The sequence below is a fragment of the Oreochromis niloticus genome, unplaced genomic scaffold (genome assembly GCF_001858045.2).
Source record: "Oreochromis niloticus isolate F11D_XX unplaced genomic scaffold, O_niloticus_UMD_NMBU tig00008780_pilon, whole genome shotgun sequence".
Lineage (NCBI taxonomy): Eukaryota > Metazoa > Chordata > Actinopteri > Cichliformes > Cichlidae > Oreochromis > Oreochromis niloticus.
The window spans coordinates 13,958-39,290 of record NW_020329430.1 but is presented as its reverse complement, the minus strand read 5'-3'; the positions used below and the strand labels follow the sequence as shown (position 1 = coordinate 39,290).

General features: G+C 41.7%; 2 protein-coding genes and 1 long non-coding RNA gene across 12 annotated transcripts in view; 1 reads left to right on the top strand and 2 right to left on the bottom strand.

Moving 5' to 3' along the window:
* Positions 1-25,333, bottom strand: part of LOC102081800 (leukocyte elastase inhibitor) — a gene marked incomplete at its 3' end in the record, with an annotated part of 46,706 nt that overhangs the window by 7,611 nt on the left and 13,762 nt on the right. Inside the window, exon 6 of the mRNA XM_019356482.2 lies at positions 104-284. Coding sequence (XP_019212027.2) covers positions 104-284 — 181 coding nt within the window. The remainder of the gene's footprint in view (positions 1-103; positions 285-25,333) is intronic.
* LOC109200905 (leukocyte elastase inhibitor) lies at positions 1,701-15,037 on the bottom strand. Of its 8 annotated transcripts, XM_019356483.2 has the most exons (7): positions 15,020-15,037; positions 14,808-14,924; positions 6,326-6,443; positions 5,813-5,991; positions 4,026-4,166; positions 3,573-3,690; positions 1,724-2,185 (listed from the first exon to the last, which is right to left on the bottom strand). In XM_019356483.2, exons 4-7 carry the CDS (start codon positions 5,984-5,986, stop codon positions 1,995-1,997), a joined length of 624 nt encoding a protein of 207 aa, XP_019212028.1. In that variant the 5' UTR covers positions 5,987-5,991; positions 6,326-6,443; positions 14,808-14,924; positions 15,020-15,037; the 3' UTR covers positions 1,724-1,994. The 8 variants fall into 8 exon arrangements, with proteins under 8 accessions (XP_025760908.1, XP_025760911.1, XP_025760906.1 ...); XM_025905123.1 differs by lacking the exons at positions 14,808-14,924; positions 15,020-15,037 and adding an exon at positions 12,143-12,196 and having other exon boundaries at positions 1,701-2,185; XM_025905126.1 differs by lacking the exons at positions 14,808-14,924; positions 15,020-15,037 and adding an exon at positions 12,143-12,196 and having other exon boundaries at positions 1,701-2,185; positions 6,330-6,443.
* Positions 19,812-24,152, top strand: LOC109200906 (uncharacterized). 3 transcript variants are annotated; one of them, XR_003218754.1, is made up of 3 exons: positions 19,812-20,091; positions 20,466-20,591; positions 22,681-24,152. It is a non-coding gene; the product is annotated as an uncharacterized LOC109200906 (long non-coding RNA). The 3 variants fall into 3 exon arrangements; XR_002060963.2 differs by having other exon boundaries at positions 20,466-20,594; positions 23,979-24,152; XR_003218753.1 differs by having other exon boundaries at positions 20,466-20,594.

Below are 25,333 nucleotides of genomic sequence, written 5' to 3'. Positions count from 1 at the left end.
AATAAGCAGCTCCATGGTCTTTTGGAGAACTCTTTCACTGCTGGAGCATCTTTGCTCTACACTCTGTTCATAAACACCAATAAGCTACAAACGTATGTCTCACCAGAGAAGTCACACTTTGTGTGATCAAAGACGTCCACCATGCTCATGCTGCTCAGGACTGTGTTCAGGTCATACGTCTCCTCCAGTGTAAATCGAGGCAGCCTCACATCAATGTAACATGTTTGCATCTTGCCTGGATGAGTCCAAGCCACAAACTTTTTATAGGTCAGCTCCTTCTCCAGCTGGGATGGAAACAATATCACTTATTAGATGTGTGTGTGTGTGTGTGTGTGTGTGTGTGTGTGTGTGTGTGTGTGTGTGTGTAAAATTAGTGAACTAGTCAAATAATCATTGCTATTGTTGGTTTCAGATGTACTAGTAACCATTTTATTTATAAAATGATTTTTATCATTTTATTGATAAAGTGAATTTACCAATAAATTGTAAATTGTTCTGTCCTAAATGTTATGCAGCCATCTGCCACCAAACAGAGCACTGTTGTTGAGAAATGCCATGAATCCATTAATATCGGCCTGATCTTTTTGTTAACATTATTATTGTTGTTTAATTAACTATTACTGCTACTTAAAGATTAAAAAATAGGATCGCAGCCAGGGCTCTAGACTAACTTTTAGCCAAATTTTTCAATCACATCGCTAAACACCGCAGCTTTACATGTTCACTTTTTTTCTTTTTTTTTTCTTTTTAAATTGTTGTCCATACAGACAATATTGATTTGTAAATGATTAACTGACAATCTTGTCAACACAAAGTTCTTTATTTGGAGCACATTTCTACAAGAAAGATAAGTTACCAGATTTTTTGGACCATAAGGTGCGCCAGATTATAAGGTGCATTAAGCAAAGTCAAACAGTCAGATAAGTCAAACTTTACTCAACTCATTCTTCTTGCTTCCTCCACTTCCATACCATTGATTCACTAATGTTGAATTCTCTAGCAACTGCTCTACTGCATGACTGATACAAGTTTGAAATCTGCTTCGTAAGCATGTCTCTTAACAGTTGCCATTTTGTGGTCCTTATACGCACACAATAAAGTCGTACTAAAACATTTTGACAGATTTTGAGCGCTGTGTACCACATAAAATCTTTTCCCGGTCAGTCAGCACAAGCAGAATTCATACATAAGGTGCACTTTTCAGGAAATGAAAGGATTTTAAGTGTGCTTTATAGTCCAAAAAAATAAGGTACTGAAAAAGTTCTTGTGATTAAAGTGCTTCACTGAGCTGAAATTTAAACTTAAAATATCTCAAGATATATAAAATAAAAGAAAGTCAAAATGAAAAATGCCTCAAAGGCTTCGAACTGAACATCTCAATATCTGAACATCTAACCTGTTGTTGACCACACAGAGACTTTCAGAGTTGCTGAGACTTTTTTTTTTTTTTTTTAACTTCAACAGCTGGTCGCACTGGTGCGACCTAGGATCTTTTTGAGTTGCACCATTATGAAATTAGGTCGCATTTGCAACCAAATTGGTCGCACTCTAGGGCCCTGGCAGCTGCAACCGACAGAAAATAGCTTTCTCCCAATGGTGGATGGGCTTCCCCTTAGGGATAGGGTGAGTTCAGTTATTCAAAAAAGGGCTCAGAGTAGAGCTGCTGCTACTCCACATCAAAAGGTGGAAGCTGAGGGGCACCTGCAGGTTAAGATGTTCCCACCAGGCATGCACTGTCAAAAAGGCATACTTTATCAAAACGGAAAATTTTAAGCGCAACTAAAAAGTAGAAATAGTGTCTGAGGAGTGGCTGCTATTTCTGACATATCACACAGAAGTAAGAGCAGAAAAACTGAAACCGATCCTTTACAGAAGTCTGAAATCTGAGCTTTGGCTCACAGGCATTACTTGTACATTTGCTCACCTCATGATTTGAAACTCTCCATGTTTAATATGACTAACCACAGCAGAAACAGTATATACACTTTATAATGTTATAGTTTCAGACACTCATATTTCATAGTCAGTGTTCTCTGTTTTACCTTATTAAGCCAAAATTGAGCATCATAAGTTTCAAACCACGAGAAATCTTTAATCCAGCTGCCTCTGAAGTGGGTGGCAGTGAACAACACCAGCCTGGTCAGTTCACTCAAATCATCTTCATCCACCACCTCTGTGATGTTACCTGGTGAACAAAGTAAAACCAAATGTAAACATTAAGAAGTAAAGCCTCAAAGACTGCAGCAAAGTTTTCATCCACAAATCTATGAAAACATGATGGACCCCACACTCTTTCAGCCTTTGTAGGCTAGAGAAACATGATGAGTTTACAAATGCTGTTTAATCAGAGTATATTCTCTGACTGTTAGTGAAACCTGAAGATATTATTCATCAGCACAACATGTGAATATTTAGAAAAAGTAAGTGTGCACAGCCATTCTGGCTAAACAAGGGACATCAGGTAAGCAGGTAAAGTTACATTAATGTACTGTTCCACAAGATGGCACTCCTCCCTATATTTCTTCATGCACATCCTCAATGCTCTGCATATACTTGAGCTGAGCCTTCAGTCAAGGTCAACACATCTAGATGTAAACAAAGTATTCTGGTGCCTGGCAGCCACTTTGGAAGTGAAAGCTATGCCAGCCCAAACAGGCAGGGAAACAGTGGCTGAAAAGAAACAAGTGAACAGAGGACTGTGCAGACACTGAGGAAGGTGGTTTTGGGATCCAGAGATCACTGCTGAAACTGCCTGAATCACTGTGGGTTAAATCAGGATTAACGGTGGAAGGAGCCCTTTGACAAACCCTGGTCATAGGTCTGTAAAGCTTCTTCACTCTTTAAAACTATCTTAAGTACATCTACCATCACTTCTGAGCAGCAGAAGAGGAAAAAAAGTCATTCAGTATTTTCATGGTATCCTTACAGGTGCACACTCCTCACCTTAGAGGGACTTAGCAGGAGCAGTGAGTCCTGCTTATGAAAAACATGTGAACTTGAACTGGACATTAGATGAAGATATTGGGCGTTTATCAATATGCGTACTTGTGCGTACTTGCGTTCTCGTGTACTCGTGATACGTCATCAGTCGGAGACCAAGTACTGTTCCAATTCGAAGCACGCATCACGCCGAGAACGCGAAAAAGTCCCGGATGTGTTCTCGATCCGCCCATTTTATCGAGCATGCATCGGTGTAGACTTGGGACAGCTATATATCCCAGAATGCATTTCGTCCAAAACTCAACATTTATTTGAGTTTATTTGTTTATTTGTTCCTGAGTAAACCGGTTTGGCTGTGATTACAGTTAAGCTTCATAACATGTTACTCACAGTTAAATTAGGAGGGGACGGCAGTAAAAACTCCGGACCTGTGACATCATCACGTACGCTGGTGTTCCGACTGTACAAATCACGAGTCCGTGCTCACGTACTTGAGAATTGAGAAACGGCCCACGAGTCCGTGCTCGCGTTCTCGGCGGGTACGTACTCCCGTGCGTTCTCGGCGAGTACGTACTCACGTACTTGGGCATTGATAAACGGCCATTGTGTGTACATGTGTAAATGTGATCCACCTGGTGTGTGTTGCTGCATCCAGTTGTTGACATTAATCCTGACTTCTTCAGACCTGGTCTTGAAGTCCACAGACTCCAGCTCTGTGCTGTAATGTTTCTTGCTTTGTATTAAGAATTTCTGAAACCACAGACGACACATTTATAAATTGACTCCAGCAAAGTCTCTGACATCACTGATTCTGATTTACTTCAGGCTGACATGATAAGAAAACACAGTTATATTCACATGATCACACATGCCTCATATCACTAACACACAGATTCTGGTCAGTGAGAATCATCTGAGAAGCCAGACGAGTACAATGAGAGTTTCTACTTTACTTGCTTATATGTTGACCTGCTGCTCCCTTCTCCCTTCACCAAACTCACAGCATTTCTCTCCCTGCCTCTCATTGACTCCAAAACACACAAGCGTATGAAGAATCACACTCTACATAAGAAGAAGAAACAGACCTGAGTAAAGGGGCAGGACTTCTCTCTGTACAGTCTGTTAGCAACAGTGAAGGTAAATAGAGCCTCTGGCCTGTTGAGTTCAGTGAGAAGTTTGGCAAAGCTGCTGTGAACATCACCCCAACAATCCTTGGCTTGCAAGCACTGTGGACAAAACACATTAGTGGATTCAAAGAAGAACACAGAGAAGAAAAAAAAATACTGGAACGTTATGTGTGATGATGTTAATGCTTCAAAAACAACTGACTGAGAGACTGAATTTTATTTGGTTTAAACTTTGTGTTTAATTGCCTTTCATTTGAGGTAAGTGTTAAACTAACTTTTGATTTTCTTTCTTTGTTGTTAGATCATTTCTTAGCATTTGTTTCCCCTGAGTGCCCAACTTCTTCAACATACCTGTCAGGAGATTTATTCTAAAACACTTCTTCAGTTGAAAATCAGAGAGGAGAAACACAGTTTTACTTGTATACAAGGGCAGCACAGAGCAGGGCTCTGTGACACGCGCTCTGAGACTGCCCTGGTCTTTCTTTTATACATCAGTGGGTGTTTGTTCCTTACATTAGAATGTGGATGTTTAGGTGTGTGTGTGTGTGTGTGTCCCCATAAACGACTTCCCTAAACCTGCTGGTCTGGAAAATCCAACAGTTCATCTATATCAGGGGTGTCGAAGTCCAGGCCTCGAGGGCCAGTGTCCTGCAGGTTTTAGATAACACCCTGGGTGAACACACCTGAATCAAATGAGTAGTTCATTACCAGGCCTCTGGAGAACTACAAGACATGTTGAGGAGGTAATTTAGCCATTTGAATCAGCTGTGTTGGATCAAGGTCACATCTAAAACCTGCAGGACACCGGCCCTCGAGGCCTGGACTTCGACACCTGTGATCTATATGTAAAAAAGGCACTTAGACTAAAACTGACATAGCTACGTTTATCCTACCGTAAAACAATAAAACAAGGTACGACCTCTCCCATGGTCCCAGGATGTGGGTTTGAATACCAGAACACCCTGGAATGCACACAAAGCCTACTAAAGATCACACATCCTATCACTACACAATCGATTATACACCTCTAAGCATATATGGAAACTTATATCATTAAAAGATTATACTGACTACTAAGTACAATTTTCCATTGACAATACCCAAGGAACCTTTCTGTTATCTGGATTCACTTAGCCTAACATTAGCAATAAGTGGTCACATGAATCCTGCACATCCCAAGAAAAGGGTGTGTTGGCATCATCTAACCTAAAAGCGGTGTTTCATAGATCATATTCACAGGTCATCTACAAAAAATAGTCCCTGTGAGTGCCAACTATTCCAGAAACGTTTTTAAATAGTGGTTAAAAAAATCTATACAGAACATGAAAAACAGAGTAAAACACTTTCTTAAAAGACACACGATTAATGCTGCAGAAAATCATTAATCTTGTGATTAATCACACAGAGCAATAAAATAAACACTTGAAATCCAGCTGATTATTTTATTATCTTATCACTGAATGTTCTCTCAGTGCTGCTGTATTTCTAAGGTGATGGCAGCAACTTTCAACTGGCTCAATTTAAACATTGAAGGTTACTGTCCCATGGGTTGCAACTTTAAATAAGTAGGTTAGCACATGGTTGGAGAAAAGCAGCCAGGTTTGAGTCTGACCTGTGCCCATTTGCTGCATAACCCCCTGCCCAGATTAACACCAGAGCATCCTGCAATGTGTTAAATGAGTACCACTACAATAACTATTCTGCAGTATAATTTTAATGTTTGTGTGTGAGCATGTGTACTTTACCTCTGACATCTGTGTGGCTGTGTTGCCTCTGGCCCCCAGCATCACCATAGCCAGGGCTGAAGAGATGCTGAACAGGGAGAAAAAGATGTTTCCCGTCTTGTTGTTGCTCAGCTGTTTGAGCAAAGCCAGAGAGAAAGCACTGTTGGCCTTGGGCAAAGATGTTGCTGATGCCATTGTTTCTGGTACAAAGAAGGGGTGCAGAGAGTTCTTCAATGCACCAAGCAAGATTAATTGAATCTAACTGAGGTTCACTTTACCTAAAAACTACAAAACAACAAAAACCACGGCAGCTGTTATTCAGGGTTTTGTTTAAAATGATATCCTTCATGGTGTGTATGCAGATTTAGTCACAAAGCTCCCAGAGAAGTCAGTGAGTTATAAACAGCTGAAAGGGTTAGCATTACTCTTTGAGTGCACATGGAAAGAATCTGCAACAGGATTACAGTTATACACACAAATGTAAATATAGTATCTAGTACATTTGGAAAAACTGAATAAAGTTACATGACTTACTGACATCCACTTTTCTTTCGTCGTCAGACGGTCAGGATTCTTTCTGGCTTCCGCTTGAAGCGTTTTTTGTTTGTTTGGGTTTTGCGTTGACCATAACCTCCCCGGCACTGATTACGTTCTGGATAAGAGAAGTAACGGGAATGAACTCGTCACCTACTGACCAATCAGGTTAACAGCGTCACCATGCCCTCGGATCTCTCTGCCTGAGGAGTAGGTAGGAGGATCTAAAGTTTTCCAATAGCCTCTAAAGTCTTCACGTTTCCGTAATGATCAGAAAATAAAATAAATGCTTATTGCTTTCTTTTTCCCACATTGTGTGAATTTTCAAGGTTTTATATTTTTTGTAATAATTTCTTAAACCTGATAACTGAATATATTTGCACGGGTCTTTTTGTCCCTCTGAATAAGCACGAGGATAATTTAAAAAAAAATCAAAAAGCCATTTTTACTGTGCTCAAAATGCTGTTTTCATAAGCTAAGCAGGTTTTTAGCAGTAACTAATTTCATTCGTGTACCTCAGTTCTTCATTATCTATTTACAGGGTGAATTAAAAATGTCCTAAATATCTTTGGGAAGCATTATTATTTTATTGTTAATTATTTCCACAGGTGTACAGTAGCGGTTTTTGATACGGGCGACACGGGCGGTTGCCCAGGGCGGCATCGTGGTGGGGGGCGGCATGACGGGCATCGGCAAAAAAAAAAAAAAAAAATGCTCGTACTCATGCTGCTCCGACGTCATGCCAGCGCATATTGGGAATAACATTGGCACCGATCGGTAGTGACAGCGTGCACCGGACCACGCTTGATATTTGAGGAAATCGACGGTACATTTGTGTGTGAATCCGAGAAGCACTGAGAGCCTCAGATTAACCAATCAGTCAGATCGCTGTCTCGACTTCTCCTCATCCTTCTTCGTTCCCTTGGTTTTTTAAGTACCTCATATACTGTATGTTGGGATTCTTTAGCTAGTTAACCATCACATTAGCAAACTGCTTCGGAGCACAGCTGCCGGAGTCGCGGGTTTTCTTGAATCAGGCGTTGGACCTGCTGGAGGAATGCTCTGCGATGATGGTGGAAACAACCGCCATTCAACCATTTGAGAGATTCAAAGAACTAGCTACAGGTATGATTGAAAGTTTGACAACACCGACTTCAACGTCGGCGCTGAAACTAAAACACTGTTTATGCGTCTGTGATTTATTAGCGAGGGCTTCTCCATCAAAACGATTCTGATTTTATGCAGTTGCAGCTTTCAAAGCGTTTTATGTGCGCACGCGTGAGATCGCTCACTTGTGTGCACGTGAACGCTCACGGCATGACGTCACACAGCTCAGTTCCTTTCTGCTTTGATCTTGCAGCACGTGACCTCCACCTGAAGCCATAAATAGGGGTGTCGTACGTTAAATGTACAGACCGCGATCTTCCCTTTCTGAAAGCTTTCTGAAAACGGATTTCCAAAGTAATTGTAGCGAAACTAAGTCATTGACAATGTCTGTATTCAATGTTAGAATCCCTATCCACATTACTTCAGAGGCTATTTTACCTGCTATCAGCGGGTGTTTCGATAGGCTCTCTGGATTACAGTGGGAGATAATAGAAAATGGAATCTGGGACTCCGATGTCCAAGTAGCACTGGCTGATATGATTACTGATGTAATACAGTCAGTTAGTGCAAGCATCATAAAAACTTTGCTTCTAGGAGGTCAGGACCAATTAAATGATGCGTCATTCCAGACATACCTTAGCGTAGCCGTGACAAAAATAAGCCCCATATTGGGAAACTCTCTCTCAACCAGCTTTGCTGCCGCTCTTAATGTCACCCATGAGGAGTGTGCCAGCGCTGTGAAGCTGACACAGATGGTTGAGGAGGAGATCTCAAATAAAGTCAACTCGGGTTGGGTTCTAGTCCCAGAAAACCCTGAATCTATTTATGTCACCAGAAAAATAACAAACATAAAAAACTTAGATGCATGGTTTCTCATGCTTTCTCATGTCTGAAGAAATATAAAGGTAAGCTGAGCTGCCTGTGCATGAGGACTTTACCCAGCTCCTTTAGTTCAAGCGTTGAGAGTCTTGAATCCAAGCTCTCTGAGATGGGAACAATTAAAGAAATAAGTATGGCACTCATGAGGTGGAGTACAGACAGAGAGATAAGTAAAGATGACGAGGACTGTCACATAGAACTGCAACCCATGGAGGAAAAAGAAAGTGATGAGTTTGCAGAAGCTGAGGAGAAAGCTCAAAGTGATGTTGAAACAATCCTCAACAATCTGCATTTACATGATGAAGATGATGCAGATAAAGCTGCAGCTGACATTGTAAATGTGTTAATTGCTAACATTCAGTATCCTGATGCAGAAGATATCACATTAAGTGAGAAGTGTAGCTCACCCAAGCCTGCTTTTGATGTGGACCTGGTGATCAAAAAGGTGAAAGACTTTTTTGCATCATGCACCCTAATTATAAAACCAGATGAAGTAAAACAACACTTCTTCAGGTTTGCTAAAAAGGAATTTGAAAAATTAAACTGTGAGCTGAAAGATCATTTGAAGAAAAGCAAAGGATATTTGACCTTTCAGAGACAACAGGCAAACTCCGCTGAGAGTGAGAGAGCTGACTCCAGGAAAAGCGTACACATGAATCCCTCAGAAGTTCCAGAAAGTCACCAACCTTAGAAACCACAGTTAAAAGTTCTTCTCCACTCAAATTTAGAACAGTCATGCCGGTTATGGATAAACTGTTTAGTAAATTAACACAGGCAGGACACCTTGACCTGACAAGTAAGGAAATCGAGATGTTTTCAAGGGAGTTGACAGATAAAGTGTACGACCATGTCGAGTCAACATATCCAGGCCCCATCTCTAAGACTTCACAGGGTGACTGTAACGTACCCTCTGCTCCTGATGTGGTCTATGTGCTCGTAGAAGATTCAGTGGAAAGGTTCTTACAAAACCTTCTTTTCTGGTTGGAGAATGAAACTTTAACCCAAACTATTATAAATGACAAAATTTCTGGTGCTGTGGAAGATATAGTAAGAGTGCTGACCCCATCAAAGGAAGAAGTTATGATTGGACCAGATGCTGGTGAAACAAGTGACAGACTGTTTACATCACAGTCAAGTCCAGTTACTGATCTCACCAATCAACCAGTCTGTGTGAGTGCAGAACACCCGGACCTGGTTTCAAATACAAGCAATGATCAGGCATCAGTGTCTCACACTGAACACACAGAGGGTCAAAGTCAGCCAGCAACCTCTGAAAAAACAGAGGAAGAACTATCAGAAACATCAGTGCTACCTTATGCTGCTAAGCTAGTTGCCATTCAATTTAGCAATAGTTTATTCATGACAATGGCACAAAAATGTCACAAAAATACCAGAAATGTTCTGGATATAGAAAAAATAGACTTAGCTATCAACCATCTGTCACATTTGGTACTTTCTGAAGTGAGATGCACCGAATCCCTGGAAATTCTTAAAAATAACAGGGTTAAATTAGTCAAGGCCACAGCTAAAGGCCTTATCAAGGAGTTTGGATCTCCAGACAAGTTCTTCGCTGTAATGACATCAGAAGATTCATCTTTTTACGACACTATTCTGAAGCACCTAGCAATCAATCTCAGTGTCTTCATGAATCCTCCAAAGAAATCCAAACTCGCCAGGTTTTTCTCAGCAGTGTTAAAAGCTTTTAAGAAGCCGTTCAGCTGGTCCTTTAAAGGCAGTACTGATGACTAAATTGTCATCTTGATTTTTTTTTTTCAAATACCTCTTTTAAAATCTTAAAGCAGTCTGGCCTCAGAGTTAACATCTGAGGTATATTTTATTTTAAAACTATTTCATTCGACTTTAATTAGACTGAGAAATATTCTTCATCGTGTCTCCTCATTATCGTTACCATCACCCCCACCGGCCGCGGCAGATGGTTGTCCTTCTGAGCCTGGTTCTGCCGGAGGTTTCTGCCTGTTACAGGTAGTTTTTCCTCCCCACTGTCGCCAAGTGCTTGCTCATAAGGGATTATTAATTAATTGGGGTTTTCTTGCTGCTACTGTAGGGTCTCTATCTTACAGTATAAAGCAACTTGAGGAGACGGTTGTGATTTGATGCTATATTAAAAATCTTAAATTCAACTGAATCTTAAAAACATGTAATATAGCATCACATCACCATCAAATCAACAACTGAAAAATAAAACAAAATGAAAATAAAACCTAAATTAAAAGCAGTTTCTGATTTGTCTTGTGCTTTCAAAATATATTGTCAAATATGAAAAGTGTTGCATTTATATGCTCTGGTCGTCAGTAGCATTGTCTCCTGGCAGCTCGCTCTGCAGTACCATTTGCAGAACGGAGTACTCCGTGTTTCCCAAAGGCAATAGGTTATTTTATTTTTCTACAGGATTTAAAGGCTGCTGTTGTTGTTGTTCTCCTTCTTTCACAGAGAGGTGATAAGTCTGGGTGTGTTGATTTTTTTGTCCACACCGCTCCTTGCTGACGCGTCTTACGTAGGCTCCACTCTGAACCGCCCAATCAGATGCTGTTAACACGATTCTAGACTATGTAAAATTTAGACTATTTAAATTTAGATAGACACATTTTCCTGTAACTGTGTTTTCACTCTAACTTTTGTTGAAAATGTAATTTATGTCATTGTTACATCCCCAAACGGATGTTGGTTTTCTTCTCTGAACTATTTCCTTTTCATCTGTCTAGGCTCCACCTCCTCTCTTCTGATTGGATGCTACTCACAGACAACAACAGCAACACAAAGCAAACTTCTTAAAATGTCTTTTTGTTCCTCTTTTTTCCTCAGAATAAATTGTGACCGGGCTCACTGGCTGAGATGGCGGAGCCAAACATCGACATGTTAACTGTGACTGCGAAGTTCCTGTATGAACCGAACAACTCTGAAAATCCAGGAAGAGCTGAGTGTGTTTCTTCAAAGCTCAGATGGAATTTGATGGACTAACATGCTGCATTTAGGACATTATCAAACTGGTATATGAAGTGTGGTACCACAATGTCTCACTTCGTGCTTGCTCTTCTCCAGCCTCTGCTGTCACTTTGTAGTCACTTGTGTTGTTATTATCTTATTTGTTGCGATTTAGAATCTGTGAGCACAAGCAGAGGTTTTAGCTCGGGAAGTAAGCGTGACCTCGTTTTCAGAGTGTAACTCCGAAATGACAACACAGGCACGGCTTCTTCAAGACGGGTGCTTTGCTGCATTTATTGAACGCCGTGAAAACTTGTGGCCGCCTGCCACTTTGGAGGTCCTAGAACAATAACTTTACAGTCCTGTGCATTCTTGAACAGCTGGCCTAACCAGGCTTTGCAGATAGCTCACTGAACTCCTTAGTAGGGATGGGTATCGTTTAGGTTTATCCGATACCGGTGCCAAACCGGTACTTTTGAAACGGTGCCGGTGCTTAAACGGTGCTCAAACCGGTGCTTAAAGAATGGAGAACACAAAATTGGTCCAAAAACCTCTCATGTTCAGCTGGTTTTTTGTAAAAAGATAACAATGTTAGCCTTTTCTGCAGCTATAGGGCATATATGGTCTCACTCTTGGCTGGAAGCAGTGCTTAAACAATGGAAAAAACACAAACTTTGTCCAAAAACCTCTCATGTTTAACTGTTTTCCACTTTTTCTTTGGTCATTTTAGCCTTTTTGGCCAGGGTAAAGGGAGTATCTGCCATCAAACAAGAAGACAGCCGCATGTAACTACGACGGTGTTTGCTAGTTCACCTTACATGCATTAATGTAATAATGTGGTTAGCGTACTCAACGTTAATTACACACGAACAACATGAAGCTACTCACGCAGAGGAGAACGGCTGCTGCTGCCATCATCATCCGTCATCATTTCTGCCACGCTGACAGGGCTAGGGGCCAGGACTCTACTCTTTTGGGGGGATGTTGCTAACTCCAGGTCCGCTAACAGGCACCACACCCGCAGTAGATGTGCACGGTGTGAGGTCTCGCAGCAAGCTATCAAACACGGCAAATTTCTCGGCTTTAAAAAACCCCCGCTATGTGTTGCCAGGTGTTTCATCAGATTTGAGGTGTTACCTCCTTTGACAGTATCACAGTATCAGCTTAAAGCACTTGTTGCAGGCTGCTGAGTTTGCATTTTTTCCTGCGAAGTACAGCCAGACTTTTGACCGCTTTGCCTTGGGCATTTTTAATCTGTAGCTCTGCTCTGAAAGAACGTACGTACCTGGCCCCGCCTACTAGCCTCGGAAACGTAAAATGATTGGCTAGAATTGGCTCAGGAAAAAAAAAGCACCGAAATAAAGCACCGAAATGTGCGCTGCTTTTCGGTCTGGTTACTACCGTTTATGCACCGGACACCGGTACCCATCCCTACTCCTTAGCGTGATTATTAAACATGGGCTGACAGCCTATATTATCACGCCCAAACCTCGCGATACTAGCGGTGTAACAAAAACTTATTCTTTGTGACAAGATAAACATGTCTCCTCTCCTACACAAGATAAAATGCACCTTTACAATATTATCCACAGAAATGTACAAGCAAGAACATTTTAACTGCTGGAACCAACTATTAAACTTCTTTATACATAAGGCATTTATGTGACACTTACACAGAGGCATCTCTAAAATTTAATGATTGTGAAATATGTCAAACTTTTCTCCTCTACTTTATCAGCTAAGAGCATTTTTAGCACAGTGGAGAAAAGGTGTGCACTGAGGATCTTGAACTATAGCGTTTAAGTGTTGTCACTGCTGAGGATTGGTGGACACAGATCCTTATTTACTACGCTGCTGTTTACAGTTTAAACGTCTTCATGAGAAAAAGCACTTTTAGTTGTACTTTGCTCCTCACTGTCTTTGAAAAGCAAGAGCTGATCAAACAAATCCAGTAATTGCACTTTTATCTTTATGTTTGGTTTAGTAATGTGTCTTAATCTATTTTGTGTTTTTATTTATCATGTGGGGAAACATCCTGTCAGCCCTGTGCTGAGAGGGCTGTGGTCATCCATCTGTCCTGTTCTGATAAACCCAAATTTCAGGAACACCTTCTTTAGATCTGTTCATTTTTATTCATATAGCACCAGTCAACAAATCTTGTCTCATGTCACTTCATATTGTAACGTAGAAAACAATGTTGCAATTATATGTTAATTGTATATAATGGACCATGTGTTCTTTCTGCGTTTATCTCAACACATGCTGAAACCAGCAAACTTACAGAATATACACAAAGTAATTCTGAAATCGCACCTCTATAATGTACAGCTCAGTTAAACTTAGCTGCAAAATAGTCTTCTTTTAAACTATTAATTCACAGAATAAGCATTCAATGAAAAATGCAAAACCAACAAAAGTACTGAGGTTTCCACATTACAAAACAAAGAAACATCGCAGTGAATGTAGTGCAGTGTGATTAGCATGTCCTCTCTGATCTAGTTTATGTGTCAACATGTTTGTATGTGTCCTTGTGTGAGTGACAGAGAAAAATTGTACGGGTTCGTACTATCCTGGTGGGGACCAAAATGTGTGTGTGTGTGTGTGTGTGTGTAACAATGAACTATTCTGCATTGCATTTGCAAAAGACCAAACTGGCCCAAAGTCTGTCAGTCATTTGTCCACGATGAGGCCGTTGAATGTTGCCACCATAGCTGAAAACACGCTCCACTGCAGCACTACATGCAGGTACTGCCTGGTGGCCACATGAAACAGTGCACGAAGAGTCTGCATGCTCATTGCCCAGAATAAGAGGGCGTTCTGTCCATCAGCAATATCCAGGTAGTGACTTAGCTGTAGCTAGGTTTGTCACCTAACCCCCAGCACGGATGGAACAGCAGGACTGATCCTGACTATTTTCTCACCTTGTGTCAAATCTGTTGCTGCTCCAAAAAGCTTCAAGTTGTCCACCATCTCCTTCAACAGGTTCATGCTGTGAATAATAATTCCTTGTGCGCAGCCATTTCAAGAAGAGCAGAGAGTTTTAGATGTTCACATTGAAGAACAGCCTTTACTTGTCTCAGTGTTGAATTCCATCTTGTGATTATAGCAGCAGGGATCGCTTTCTGTTCACCAAAATTCAGCTTCAAATACATCTTTGAATGTTGTGCTTGTGTGCAGTAGAGAGCTGAGCTTAGATAACTTTGAAAGAGAAGGACATGTCACTTTGGTCTCTCACAGCCCATCTCTCACCACCAGCTGAAGTGGTTGTTCTGCGACATACTGGGCTGTATTTGCTCTTGTTTTGTGGGGAACTCCACAGACTTGCAGCTACAGCAAGTTTTTATTTTTCGATAAATCAGAGTGATGGAGCTGTAAAGGCAGGTTTCATCACAGCAGAGGATTTCATTTAATGTGCATTCTTTAGGTTTATATCTGCAACCAGAACTACTCAGACTGCATTGTGAGGCGGCTGTGCACGACCTGCATTTATGTTAAATTAAAGTACTTAATGCGAGCGTGATTTCCCTGTGCGGATATGAATGAAACGCTGTACCTGTCATCTTAACAGCGGGCAGGGTGGTGGAGATGTTCTGAGGGTGAGGCGGTCGCACTGTGATGGGAACGCAGCCGGCGTACAGGCAGCCAGAAAAGGCTGCGATCAGGTCTGTACCTGCAGAAGAAGGAGACACACTGGTGTGAACGATGCTTGCAGTGTCCAGGTGCTGTCACCTGAAAAGTACATTTAACATCTGCATCGTCTCTCACCTGGCGGGTACACCAGAGCGATATGTTCTCCTTCCTGCAGACCGCCTCTCTCCATCAGCAGAGCTGCCACTCACTCCGCCCTCTTATGCAGCTGCAGGAGGTGAGAGAGGGGAACGGTGTGAGCCATCAAGAAGCCAAAGGACAAAAACTGCAGTTCATCTAACGGCCAGTTCATCCACAGTTATGGATAATTATTATTCAGTTTTCTACTTGCTTGAATTAGCTCATAATGGTCAAATATGGTCACACCTATTTTATTTATTTTCTTAACCTTGATAATAAAGCCTGAAATTCCTGATTTTAAGCTACTGATTCCATGGATAAAGATCCGTTTTGGTATCAATTATAATCCACTTTTATTCTCCTTGTATTCAGCATCTTAACACCACAGAGCAACGATGACTGATCTACAGATTTTTCATCTGCAGGTTATAGAGCTCAAAACTGTACAATTTTTTAAGGTGGCCAGTTGTGCGTGGGTGTGCTGGTACCAGAGTGCTGAGCAGGGTTTGGAGAGGACGGCGTCCTGTGTGGTCTGAGCTCTCCACTGCAAACCTCGGACAGGAACAGAACTGCAAGACAGACATAAACACTTCTTTTACACACACTTTGATGGCTTAACCTCTGTGTTTTTTACATGAATGTGTTTAGGTGTGATGTAGTTTGAGAGGCACAACTCAGACAAAAGAGGAAACAGAAAAGCCACGTGGATAGGAGCTACTCTCCCGAGCTAAGGTTAGTCACAGAGGGCATGGATACAGACGAGCCCAGCCTCTTCAATATCCCGAAAGAGCTTCGTGACTTTAGGAAAGACAACAACAAACAATATGCACATATTAGACGAGGGTTAAGAAGAGTTGATGCTAGAATGGAAGAGGCAGAGGGGCGATTTGACGAGACTGAGACGCTGCTACAGGCGGCATCGTCTTTAATTAAGAGATTAACAGAACGTCAAGCCAGCCTAGAAGCGAGGCTGGTTGAGCAGGAAGGCTGAGCGCGCAGAGATAACCTTTAGATATATGGAATATGTGAAGATAAAGAAGGGGCCGACGTGATGACATTTTGGATAATTTATTGAAAAACATGCTGGGCTTTCCCAGTGACCAGTTACTTGGAATTGAACTAGCACACCGCGCTCTGACGGCCAAGAGACCAGCTCGTCAAGCCGGAGTTGACGGATGATTCTACACAAGAAAGGCAACGTATGGTTGCTAATGTGAATCACCCAACATTAACTTAGACGCCCATAAAAGGAAGCCTGTGCAGCATGTCATCCATGCAGCTCACCAAAGACTGAACCTTACGCGATCTAATGCCTACATGGCTACACAGACACATTGCATGTTCTATTATATTTTTTTTTTTTATTTTCATCATTACGGCACAAGTAGCTACATGGCGAAATCACTAGGAAGCAGGTACGATTAGCCTTGCTAGCTATTTTTAATTATCCTTAAATTGCTATTCATATTAAATATTTTTGAATAATAATTTTAAAAATATTTCTATCATTATGCGGCCACAAGTAAGCTGAATGGCCGACAACTATCCACTTCAGGAAGCTTCAGGTATTCAGGAAGATATTGATGACTGAAAGCTCAGATGTTTACAAGTTGACAGATTTGTAAACAAAATAGTTGTTATTTATTCATAAACTTCACTATTTCATTAATTATTTCATGGTTTCTTTGCATCTTCATCTGTAGTACTTACGCATCGGTGTATGTTCCCTATGTTTGCTTACATTAAAATACCAGTACTAATGACCAGAGCATAAATGCAGCTATTCATATTTGACAATATATTTGAAAGCACAAGACAAATCAGAAACAGTTTTTAATTTAGGTTTTTATTTTCATTTTGTTTATTTTTCAGCTGTTGATTTGATGGTGATGTGATGCTATATTACATGTTAAGATTCAGTTGAATTTAAGATGTTTAATATAGCATCAAATCACAATCGTCTCCTGAAGTTGCTTTATACTGTAAGATAGAGACCCTACAGTAGCAGCAAGAAACCCCAATTAATTAATAATCCCTTATGAGCAAGCACTTGGCGACAGTGGGGAGGAAAAACTACCTGTAACAGGCAGAAACCTCCGGCAGAACCAGGCTCAGAAGGACGGCCATCTGCCGCGGCCGGTGGGGGTGATGGTAACGATAATGAGGAGACACGATGAAGAATATTTCTCAGTCTAATTAAAGTCAATGAAATAGTTTTAAAATAAAATATACCTCAGATGTTAACTCTGAGGCCAGACTGCTTTAAGATTTTAAAAGAGGTATTTGAAAAAATCAAGATGACAATTTAGTCATCTGTACTGCCTTTAAAGCAGCGGCTGAACGGCTTCTTAAAAGCTTTTAACACTGCTGAAAAAAACTGGCGAGTTTGGATTTCTTTGGAGGATTCATGAAGACACCGAGATTGATTGTTAGGTGATTCAGAATAGTGTCGTAAAAAGATGAATCTTCTGATATTATTACATCGAAGAACTTCTCTGAAGATCCAAACTCCTTGATAAGGCTTTAGCTGTGGCCTTGACTAATTTAACGCTGTTATTTTTAAGAATTTCCAGGGATTTGGTGCGTCTCACTTCAGAAAGTACCAACTCTGTCAGATGGTTGGTAGCAAAGTCTATTTTTTCTGTATCCAGAAGATGTTTGATGTTTTTGGGCAATTTGCGTGCGATTCTCATGACTAGAAGAGTGCTAAATTGATTGGCAATTAGCCTATCATCAGGTGACACTAATGTTTCTGACAGTTCTTCCTCTGTTTTTCAGAGGTTGCTGGCTGACTTTGACCCTCTGTGGGTTCAGAGTGAGACACTGATGCCTGATCATTGCTTGTATTTGAAACCAGGTCCGGGTGTTCTGCACTCACACAGACTGGTTGATTGTGAGATCAGTAACTGGACTTGACTGTGATGTAAACAGTCTGTCACTTGTTTCACCAGCATCTGGTCCAATCATAACTTCTTCCTTTGATGGGGTCAGCACTCTTACTATATCTTCCACGGCACCAGAAATTTTGTCATTTATAATAGTTTGGGTTAAAGTTTCATTCTCCAACCAGAAAAGAAGGTTTTGTAAGAACCTTTCCACTGAATCTTCTACGAGCACATATGGCACCTTAGGAGCAGAGGGTACGTTACAGTCACCCTGTGAATCTTAGACATGTCAGACTCTGAGAGACTTTTACCCATTTGCATCATGGGAGCTGGATATGTTGACTCAACATGGTCGTACACTTTATCTGTCAACTCCCTTGAAAACATCTCGATTTCCTTACTTGTCAGGTCAAGGTGTCCTGCCTGTGTTAATTTACTAAACAGTTTATCCATAACCGGCATGACTGTTCTAAATTTGAGTGGAGAAGAACTTTTAACTGTGGTTTCTAAGGTTGGTGATTTTCTGGGAACTTCTGAGGGATTCATGTGTACGCTTTTCCTGGAGTCAGCTCTCTCACTCTCAGCGGAGTTTGCCTGTTGTCTCTGAAAGGTCAAATATCCTTTGCTTTTCTTCACCTGATCTTTCAGCTCACTGTTCATTTTTTCAAATTCCTTTTTAGCAAACCTGAAGAAGTGTTGTTTTACTTCATCTGGTTTTATGATTAGGGCGCATGATGCAAAAAAGTCTTTCACCTTTTTGATCACCAGGTCCACATCAAAAGCAGGCTTGGGTGAGCTACACTTCTCACTTAATGTGATATCTTCTGCATCAGGATACTGAATGTTAGCAATTAACACATTTACAATGTCAGCTGCAGCTTTATCTGCATCATCTTCATCATGTAAATAATTCAGACTGTTGAGGATTGTTTCAATATCATTTCGAGCTTTCTCCTCAGCTTCTGCAAACTCATCACTTTCTTTTTCCTCCATGGGTTGCAGTTCTATGTGACAGTCCTCGTCATCTTTACTTATTGCTCTGTCTGTACTCCACCTCATGAGATCCATACTTATTTTTTTAATTGTTCCCATCTCAGAGAGCTTGGATTCAAGACTCTCAACGCTTGAACTAAAGGAGCTGGGTAAAGTCTTCATGCACAGGCAGCTCAGCTTACCTTTATATCTCTTCAGATATGAGAAGCATGAGAAACCATGCATCTGAGGTTTTTTATGTTTGTTATTTTTCTGGTGACATAAATAGATTCGGGTTTTCTGGGACTAGAACCCAACCCGAGTTGACTTTATTCGAGATCTCCTCCTCAACCATCTGTGTCAGCTCCACAGCGCTGTCACACTCCTCATGGGTGACATTAAGAGCGGCAGCAAAGCTGGTTGAGAGAGAGTTTCCCAATATGGGGCTTATTTTTGTCACGGCTATGCTAAGGCTTGTCTGGAATGACGCATCATTTAATTGGTCCTGACCTCCTAGAATTGAAGTTTTTATGGTGCTTGCGCTAACTGACTGTATGACATCAGTAATCATATCAGCCAGTGCTACTTGGACATCGGAGTCCCAGATCCCATTTTCTATCAAGCCCCACTGTAATCCAGAGAGCCTATCGAAACACCCGCTGATAGCAGGTAAAATATCCTCTGAATTAATGAGGGTAGGGTTTCTAACACTGGATAAAGACATTGTCAATGACTTAGCTTCGCTACAATTACGTTGGAAATCCGTTTTCAGAAAGCTTTCAGAAAGGGAAGATCGCGGTCTGTACATTTAACGTACGACACCCCTATTTATGGCTTCAGGTGGAGGTCACGTGCTGAAGATCAAAGGCACGTACCGCTAGATCAAAGCAGAAAGGAACTGTGCTGTGTGACGTCATGCGGTGAGTGTTCACCTACATGCACGTGCACACAAGTGAGCGATCACTAATAAATCACAGATGCATAAACAGTGTTTTAGCTTCAGCGCCGGGGTTGAAGTCCGTGTTGTCAAACTTTCAATCATACCTGTAGCCAGTTCTTTGAATCTCTCAAATGGGTTGAGATAGCGCTGTGCGTGGTGACTTTCTTTCACTGCATCCGCCTGCACGGAGCTAGATGCGCAAAGCTGTGTGAAGATTCAGTCCTGTAACGTGTTGCGCTATGGAATTAATGTTTTCTTTGAAGAATATCCTGGTAAGTCTCACAGTTGCAGTTTAAGTTGTGATTCACAGTCCAGTTTCTGAGTATAAAACCAGTCAGGATATGTTTGTCATGCTAACGATTCCTTAGCTTCCTTCGCTATGTTAACCTGTGGAAGGTATGCTAGCGTACCTACATGTGCTCCCTGGGCTAACGCGCTTACATGGGAAGTTTTAGCTAATACACCACGTGAGGCACTTTTCATGCTTCATGATTTGCAGTGAAATATATTTTTGTCGTTGATAAATTGTTATTGGCCAATAAGAACTGTATAGATGTGTGAAGACAAAAAAAAAAAAGGGGTTAACACTAGAGAAATACGTGTTTTATTTTACAAGTGAAGTGATTGCCCTGCACGTTGTGTGCAGGCTGTTTTTTTTTTATGTGGTAGAAATCTGCTGCAAGGACTGAGCGGTGCCATCGAAGGACTGGATGCCACTGGAGGTGCCTAGAAAGGACGTTCTCAATCTGAAGGCCACCTGTTTCCTTGGAGGGTGGTAGGATACAACGATTTGCAATGTTTTTAAGGATTAACGTTTTTACTGAGATCTCAGGACGCTTTATGTTGTTACTTTTTTCCTTTTTGGGTCAGATGTGATTCCACTTAACACAAAAAACTGATGCATCAAAAAGCAAACCAGTGACTAAAGACAATTAACACTTACTAAGAACACTGAATACTAAGTGCACTGAACTGAAATGGACAGCCTACCTAATACATTTATGGACACTTTAAGCGATATATTGTACATTGTTGAGATTTACATGTTTGAAATGATTTAAATGTTTTGTTCATGCCTATGTTTTGGACCATTTAAATGTTGAATACACTCAAATCACTTTTTTCCCTTTAAGTTGTTGTCAGTGTCTCATTCTGAGTGGAGGGTTTTTCCTTCTTTAAGTTACCACTGCCAGTCTCCTTACGATCCTAACTGAACCCAACAAGAGTAGATTCTGAAATATTGTTTTTTTCTTGACTTTGTATGACAGATTACTGTGGATTTGACTGATTTTTTTGACTACTCAGTTAAAAAGGGTGACACTAGTCTCCTGTAACCCACAATAAGCTCCTTGGTTTTGCTGATGTTAAGCACCAGGTTGTTGTCACAGCACCATGATGTCACGGCTCTCACCTCTGTGCTGCATGACGTCTCATCTCCATCAGAAATGCAGTCAATGAGAAGATGAGACTTTATTGATCGATGGCAGGAAAATTTGTACATTAACTCAGCTCAGGTAGAGACAGCAGAAGAAAATACAAAAATAGAAATAAAATATAAACAACTACAAAATACATAAGATAATACACTATATCCAACAGTAGCATACACAGTATGTGACTATGGATAGAGCAGAGGTTCCCAAAGTGTGGGGCCCACCCCCTAGGGGGGGGCGCAGAGCCATTGCAGGGGGGCGCGGTATGAAAAGAAAAAAAAAAAAAGAGCGCTTGGATACTGTGGACAGGTTTTTGACGGGGCTCCCACATAAACGCAAAGCAGGAGATGAAGCATCGCCAAATATGTTTCCAAACCAACTTCCTTCCAAGCCAAAGACAGGAAAATATGGTGAAGCATATCTTCCCTTTGGCTTCACCTGCACAAGTGCCAAGGTAGGTCTCCCCTGCAAAATTAGATTCCCTGCGTCGGGAGCACGCGCTGAGCTCTCCAAATCACGGACAAACAGTATCCCACATTCTTGATTTTTAGTTCACAAACACTTCTTGTAATAACTAACTACTCCTGACATTTTGGACATGTTAGCTCTTTATGCAGTAAAGTTACAGCGGGATACAAATAATATCAGGCTGATCCTGCCGTAATTTGTTCCCCCGGTTCAAATCACAGACAAACAGTATCCCACAGCTGTTTGTGTTTAAACCCATTTTGCACAGAGAGACATTTTTTGAAAAATGTATTGATAGCAATGTTGAATATTATTACACAGGAAAAAAAAACTACACGTAAAATAAAGTATTTTACGTGTAATAAAGTATTTTGTCTCTATCTGCCATTCTGCAATTCATCTCATGTAAACAATAACGTGGCGCACAGCGTGATGTGAAAAGAGGCACATACCTTTGACGTTGCGTGACGAACTCTGTAATCCTCGTCCACACGTAAACGCAAAAAAGGAGTTTTAAATAATCTCCGTTTTCGGTGAATCGCAACGCCGTTTACGTGTTGACGAAAAGCCCAAACGCATAGAAACAGCTGAGTTTTCAAAAATACCCGTGTAGGTGTGGACGCAGCGTAAAAGAGTTAGTAGTATATTTTATTACCACCTGTAATTTATTGCCGTTTACTTGCATTTGCTTAATTGTTTACTAAATGTTTGAGGTGTGAAATAAACCGCAATGGAGTTTGTAAACAAAATATGGGTGCGTGTGTTTGGAGGATGTGTTTGTGGGGGTGGGGTGGGGTGGGGGGGGGGGGCGCGAACATTTTTCTTGTAAAAAAGGGGGCCTGGCAAAAAAAAGTTTGGGAACCACTGGGATAGAGTGTTGTGGAAATGCAAGAAATAAATGTAACTATTCTATCATTACTATTACTATTGTTCCGTAACTCACGGCTTTTGTCACTACAGGAGCAAAGGGGTGTAACCCAGCTGATACCTCGGTGCTCTGATGACACCAACAGAAGTCACTCAGCCCCCGTAAACAGAGAAACCACACAGTTTATCCCTGTGGAAAGAAAATTACCACCATGAAGCAGCCAAAAAGACGACAACAAATTTACAGTGGGGACAGACCCTTTAGCTGTGATCAGTGTGGGAAGTCTTTTAATCAAATTAGTCATCAAATTAGTCACTTAAAAACACATCAGCTCATCCATGCTGGAGTTAGACCATTCGAGAAAGTCTCGCACTGTGTCAAGCGAATCCCCTACGCGACCACATAGTTCGCTCTAACAGTTCTTTATTCTGTTGCTTGTTCGCACAATACTCGGTTGCTTTTCAGCTGCAACCCCACACACAACAACCACCTCAGGTCCCGACACGTCTTATGCAGGGGAGGCGTGATGAACTGATGGAGCTGCAGTCTGTCCGCCTCCCCTGCAGCTGCGCCACAAACCACTCCCCGCTGCACAGACCCTATCTGGGAAACTGGTTCCAGAGCCTGAGCATTGTTTTGAAGCAAGCTACATTGTATCTAATCAGTATCTCTGATTCTGTTCCGATGTCCCGATTGTAATCAAACTGCAACAAAAACCATTAAACCCGTCTGTCAGCTGAGTTGTTGTGGCATGAATGTTCATCATGAATTGTTGAAAAATTGTAACAACAAAGTTAAGTATTTTTGTAATGGCTGAACGCAGTTTTTGCACAATTGAAAATGAGTGGGAGATGTAACAAAGGTGAATCTTTATTTAGGCTGTTGTCTGACTGCAGAATTACAAAGTCCATGAAATGAGGAGCCAAATGCAGAATGATAAAGTTCATGAGATTAAAAAGCAAATTAATTCCACTGTCCTTCATAAACAGAAGACACCACCATTTAAACACAGAAAGCCAACAAAACAGGTGCAGATGATCAATGACAATGAGAGAGGAGAGGGACGTAAAACTAAACATGAAACATGTTTCTGACAGTTGACCGCCAAAATAAAATGGGACACATCCGGTGCGAATATCAAACTAAAGAGGGAAACAGACACAGGGATAAACCCCGCGGAATAAAGACTCCAAACATGCTCAAGAACAAAAGAAGAGTATTAAACGATACTGTAAACACAGTGTACAAATGTTTGGACAAATTTACTTGTAATCAGAAGGTTTTTCAGAGCTGATTGCGTTTTTCTTCCCTAGTGCTCTTTTGAAATCTCTCTGTGATGATTTTTAATTTGAGATCGGATAACTCAGGCTTTCTGCTCCCTACTCCTCAGGCTGACTCTCTTCTAGGCTCTCCTGACTGTTCCCTTTACATGCTGATGATGTGTCTTGTAAATCTGGATCCCATTCCAGCAGGACGCTCCTCTTCTTCAGACAGTACCTCAGCTGCTCTCTCTCCTGACAGTCAGCTGTCCACCTCTGCATGGCCAGTCGAGCCAGCGCCGGCATTTGAGGCAGAGCTTGGAGCAGAGCGGCAGCAGGCTGAGCACGGAGCAGAGGTTAAAGGTCGCAAACTGACATCCACGTCTTCCAGAGAGCCCAGACCACCTGCTGCAAACAGACTGCACCAACCGTCGTCTCCGACCAAGCTGTTGTAGGACAGATCCAGTGCACGAAGTGAGGAGAGACAGCCCCGTCTGCACACGGCAGCTGCACAGAGGAAGAGGACCCATTGATAACTGATCACTTTGTCTGTTCACTTTACTGTTTTGTTCACAATGTTTCTGATGGAGACAAAAATAACACCCAATAGTTTCATTGTTTTGTTTTATACGACAGCTACAGATGCTGGCAGCATAAAATAAATGAAAGAAATATTAATTTCCTTCAGGCTTTACTTGTCTTAATATACATTTATGTAGCCTAATGATCCACTACAGACTAAAAAAGAAAAAGTATAATGTCATTGTGTGTTAGTTACCCAGATGTTGCATGTCATCAGTGGTGAACTCGTAGCTGCAAAGATGGAGCTCGCTGACGACTGATGGCTGCAGAGCATCCAGTAGGAGCGCCAAGTGACCGCCAACCACTTTACACCAGGAAATATCCACCGTGCGCAGATAGGGCACCGCCAGGGCTGATGCATAAACACAAAGTTTTCACCATTTCAGGCTAGAGGGTGGAAGAGGTATTCGGGGAGAATGACTTGAAGGAAAACTTCTACAACTAAACAAGTGTGTGTGTGTGTGTGTGTGTGTGTTACCCAGGACTCGTTGCTCAGGTAGCAGCTGTTGAATGGCAGCCGCCTCATTTGTGTCACAGGGAGGGCGGAGACCAGCGGGTGGACCACACCTCCCACTTCCTTATTGGATGACACATCAAGCTCCGTCAGTGCAGTGAGAGAGGGCAGCACCTGGACTGGAAAACAACGAGTCACATGACTGCTGCAGCGTGCATGCGATTAGTGTCCGGCGTGTGAGATTCGTAGCAACTCACTCAGAGCCTCTAGATCATCTCGCATGAGGCAACACAGGTGGAGGTCGAGTCTCTCCAGGTGTGTGACGTGAGCCAGGTGAAAGGTGAGGCGGCTCAGTCCACCAGCTAGAAGTTTGTTACAGGACAGGTCCAGCTCTCCCACAGAGGGGAGGCAACGGAGTGAACCACCTGCAGGACAACCAGAGGTGTGGGG

Coding starts and splice junctions, on each gene's coding strand:
- LOC109200905 (XM_019356483.2), bottom strand. CDS start 5,986: ATGGCATCAGCAACATCTTTGCCCAAGGCCAACAGTGCTTTCTCTCTG. Junction 3,691..4,025: donor AGTCCTGCCCCTTTACTCAG/GTCTGTTTCTTC, acceptor CTGTGGTTTCAG/AAATTCTTAATACAAAGCAA. Junction 2,186..3,572: donor GATGCAGCAACACACACCAG/GTGGATCACATT, acceptor TTTGTTCACCAG/GTAACATCACAGAGGTGGTG.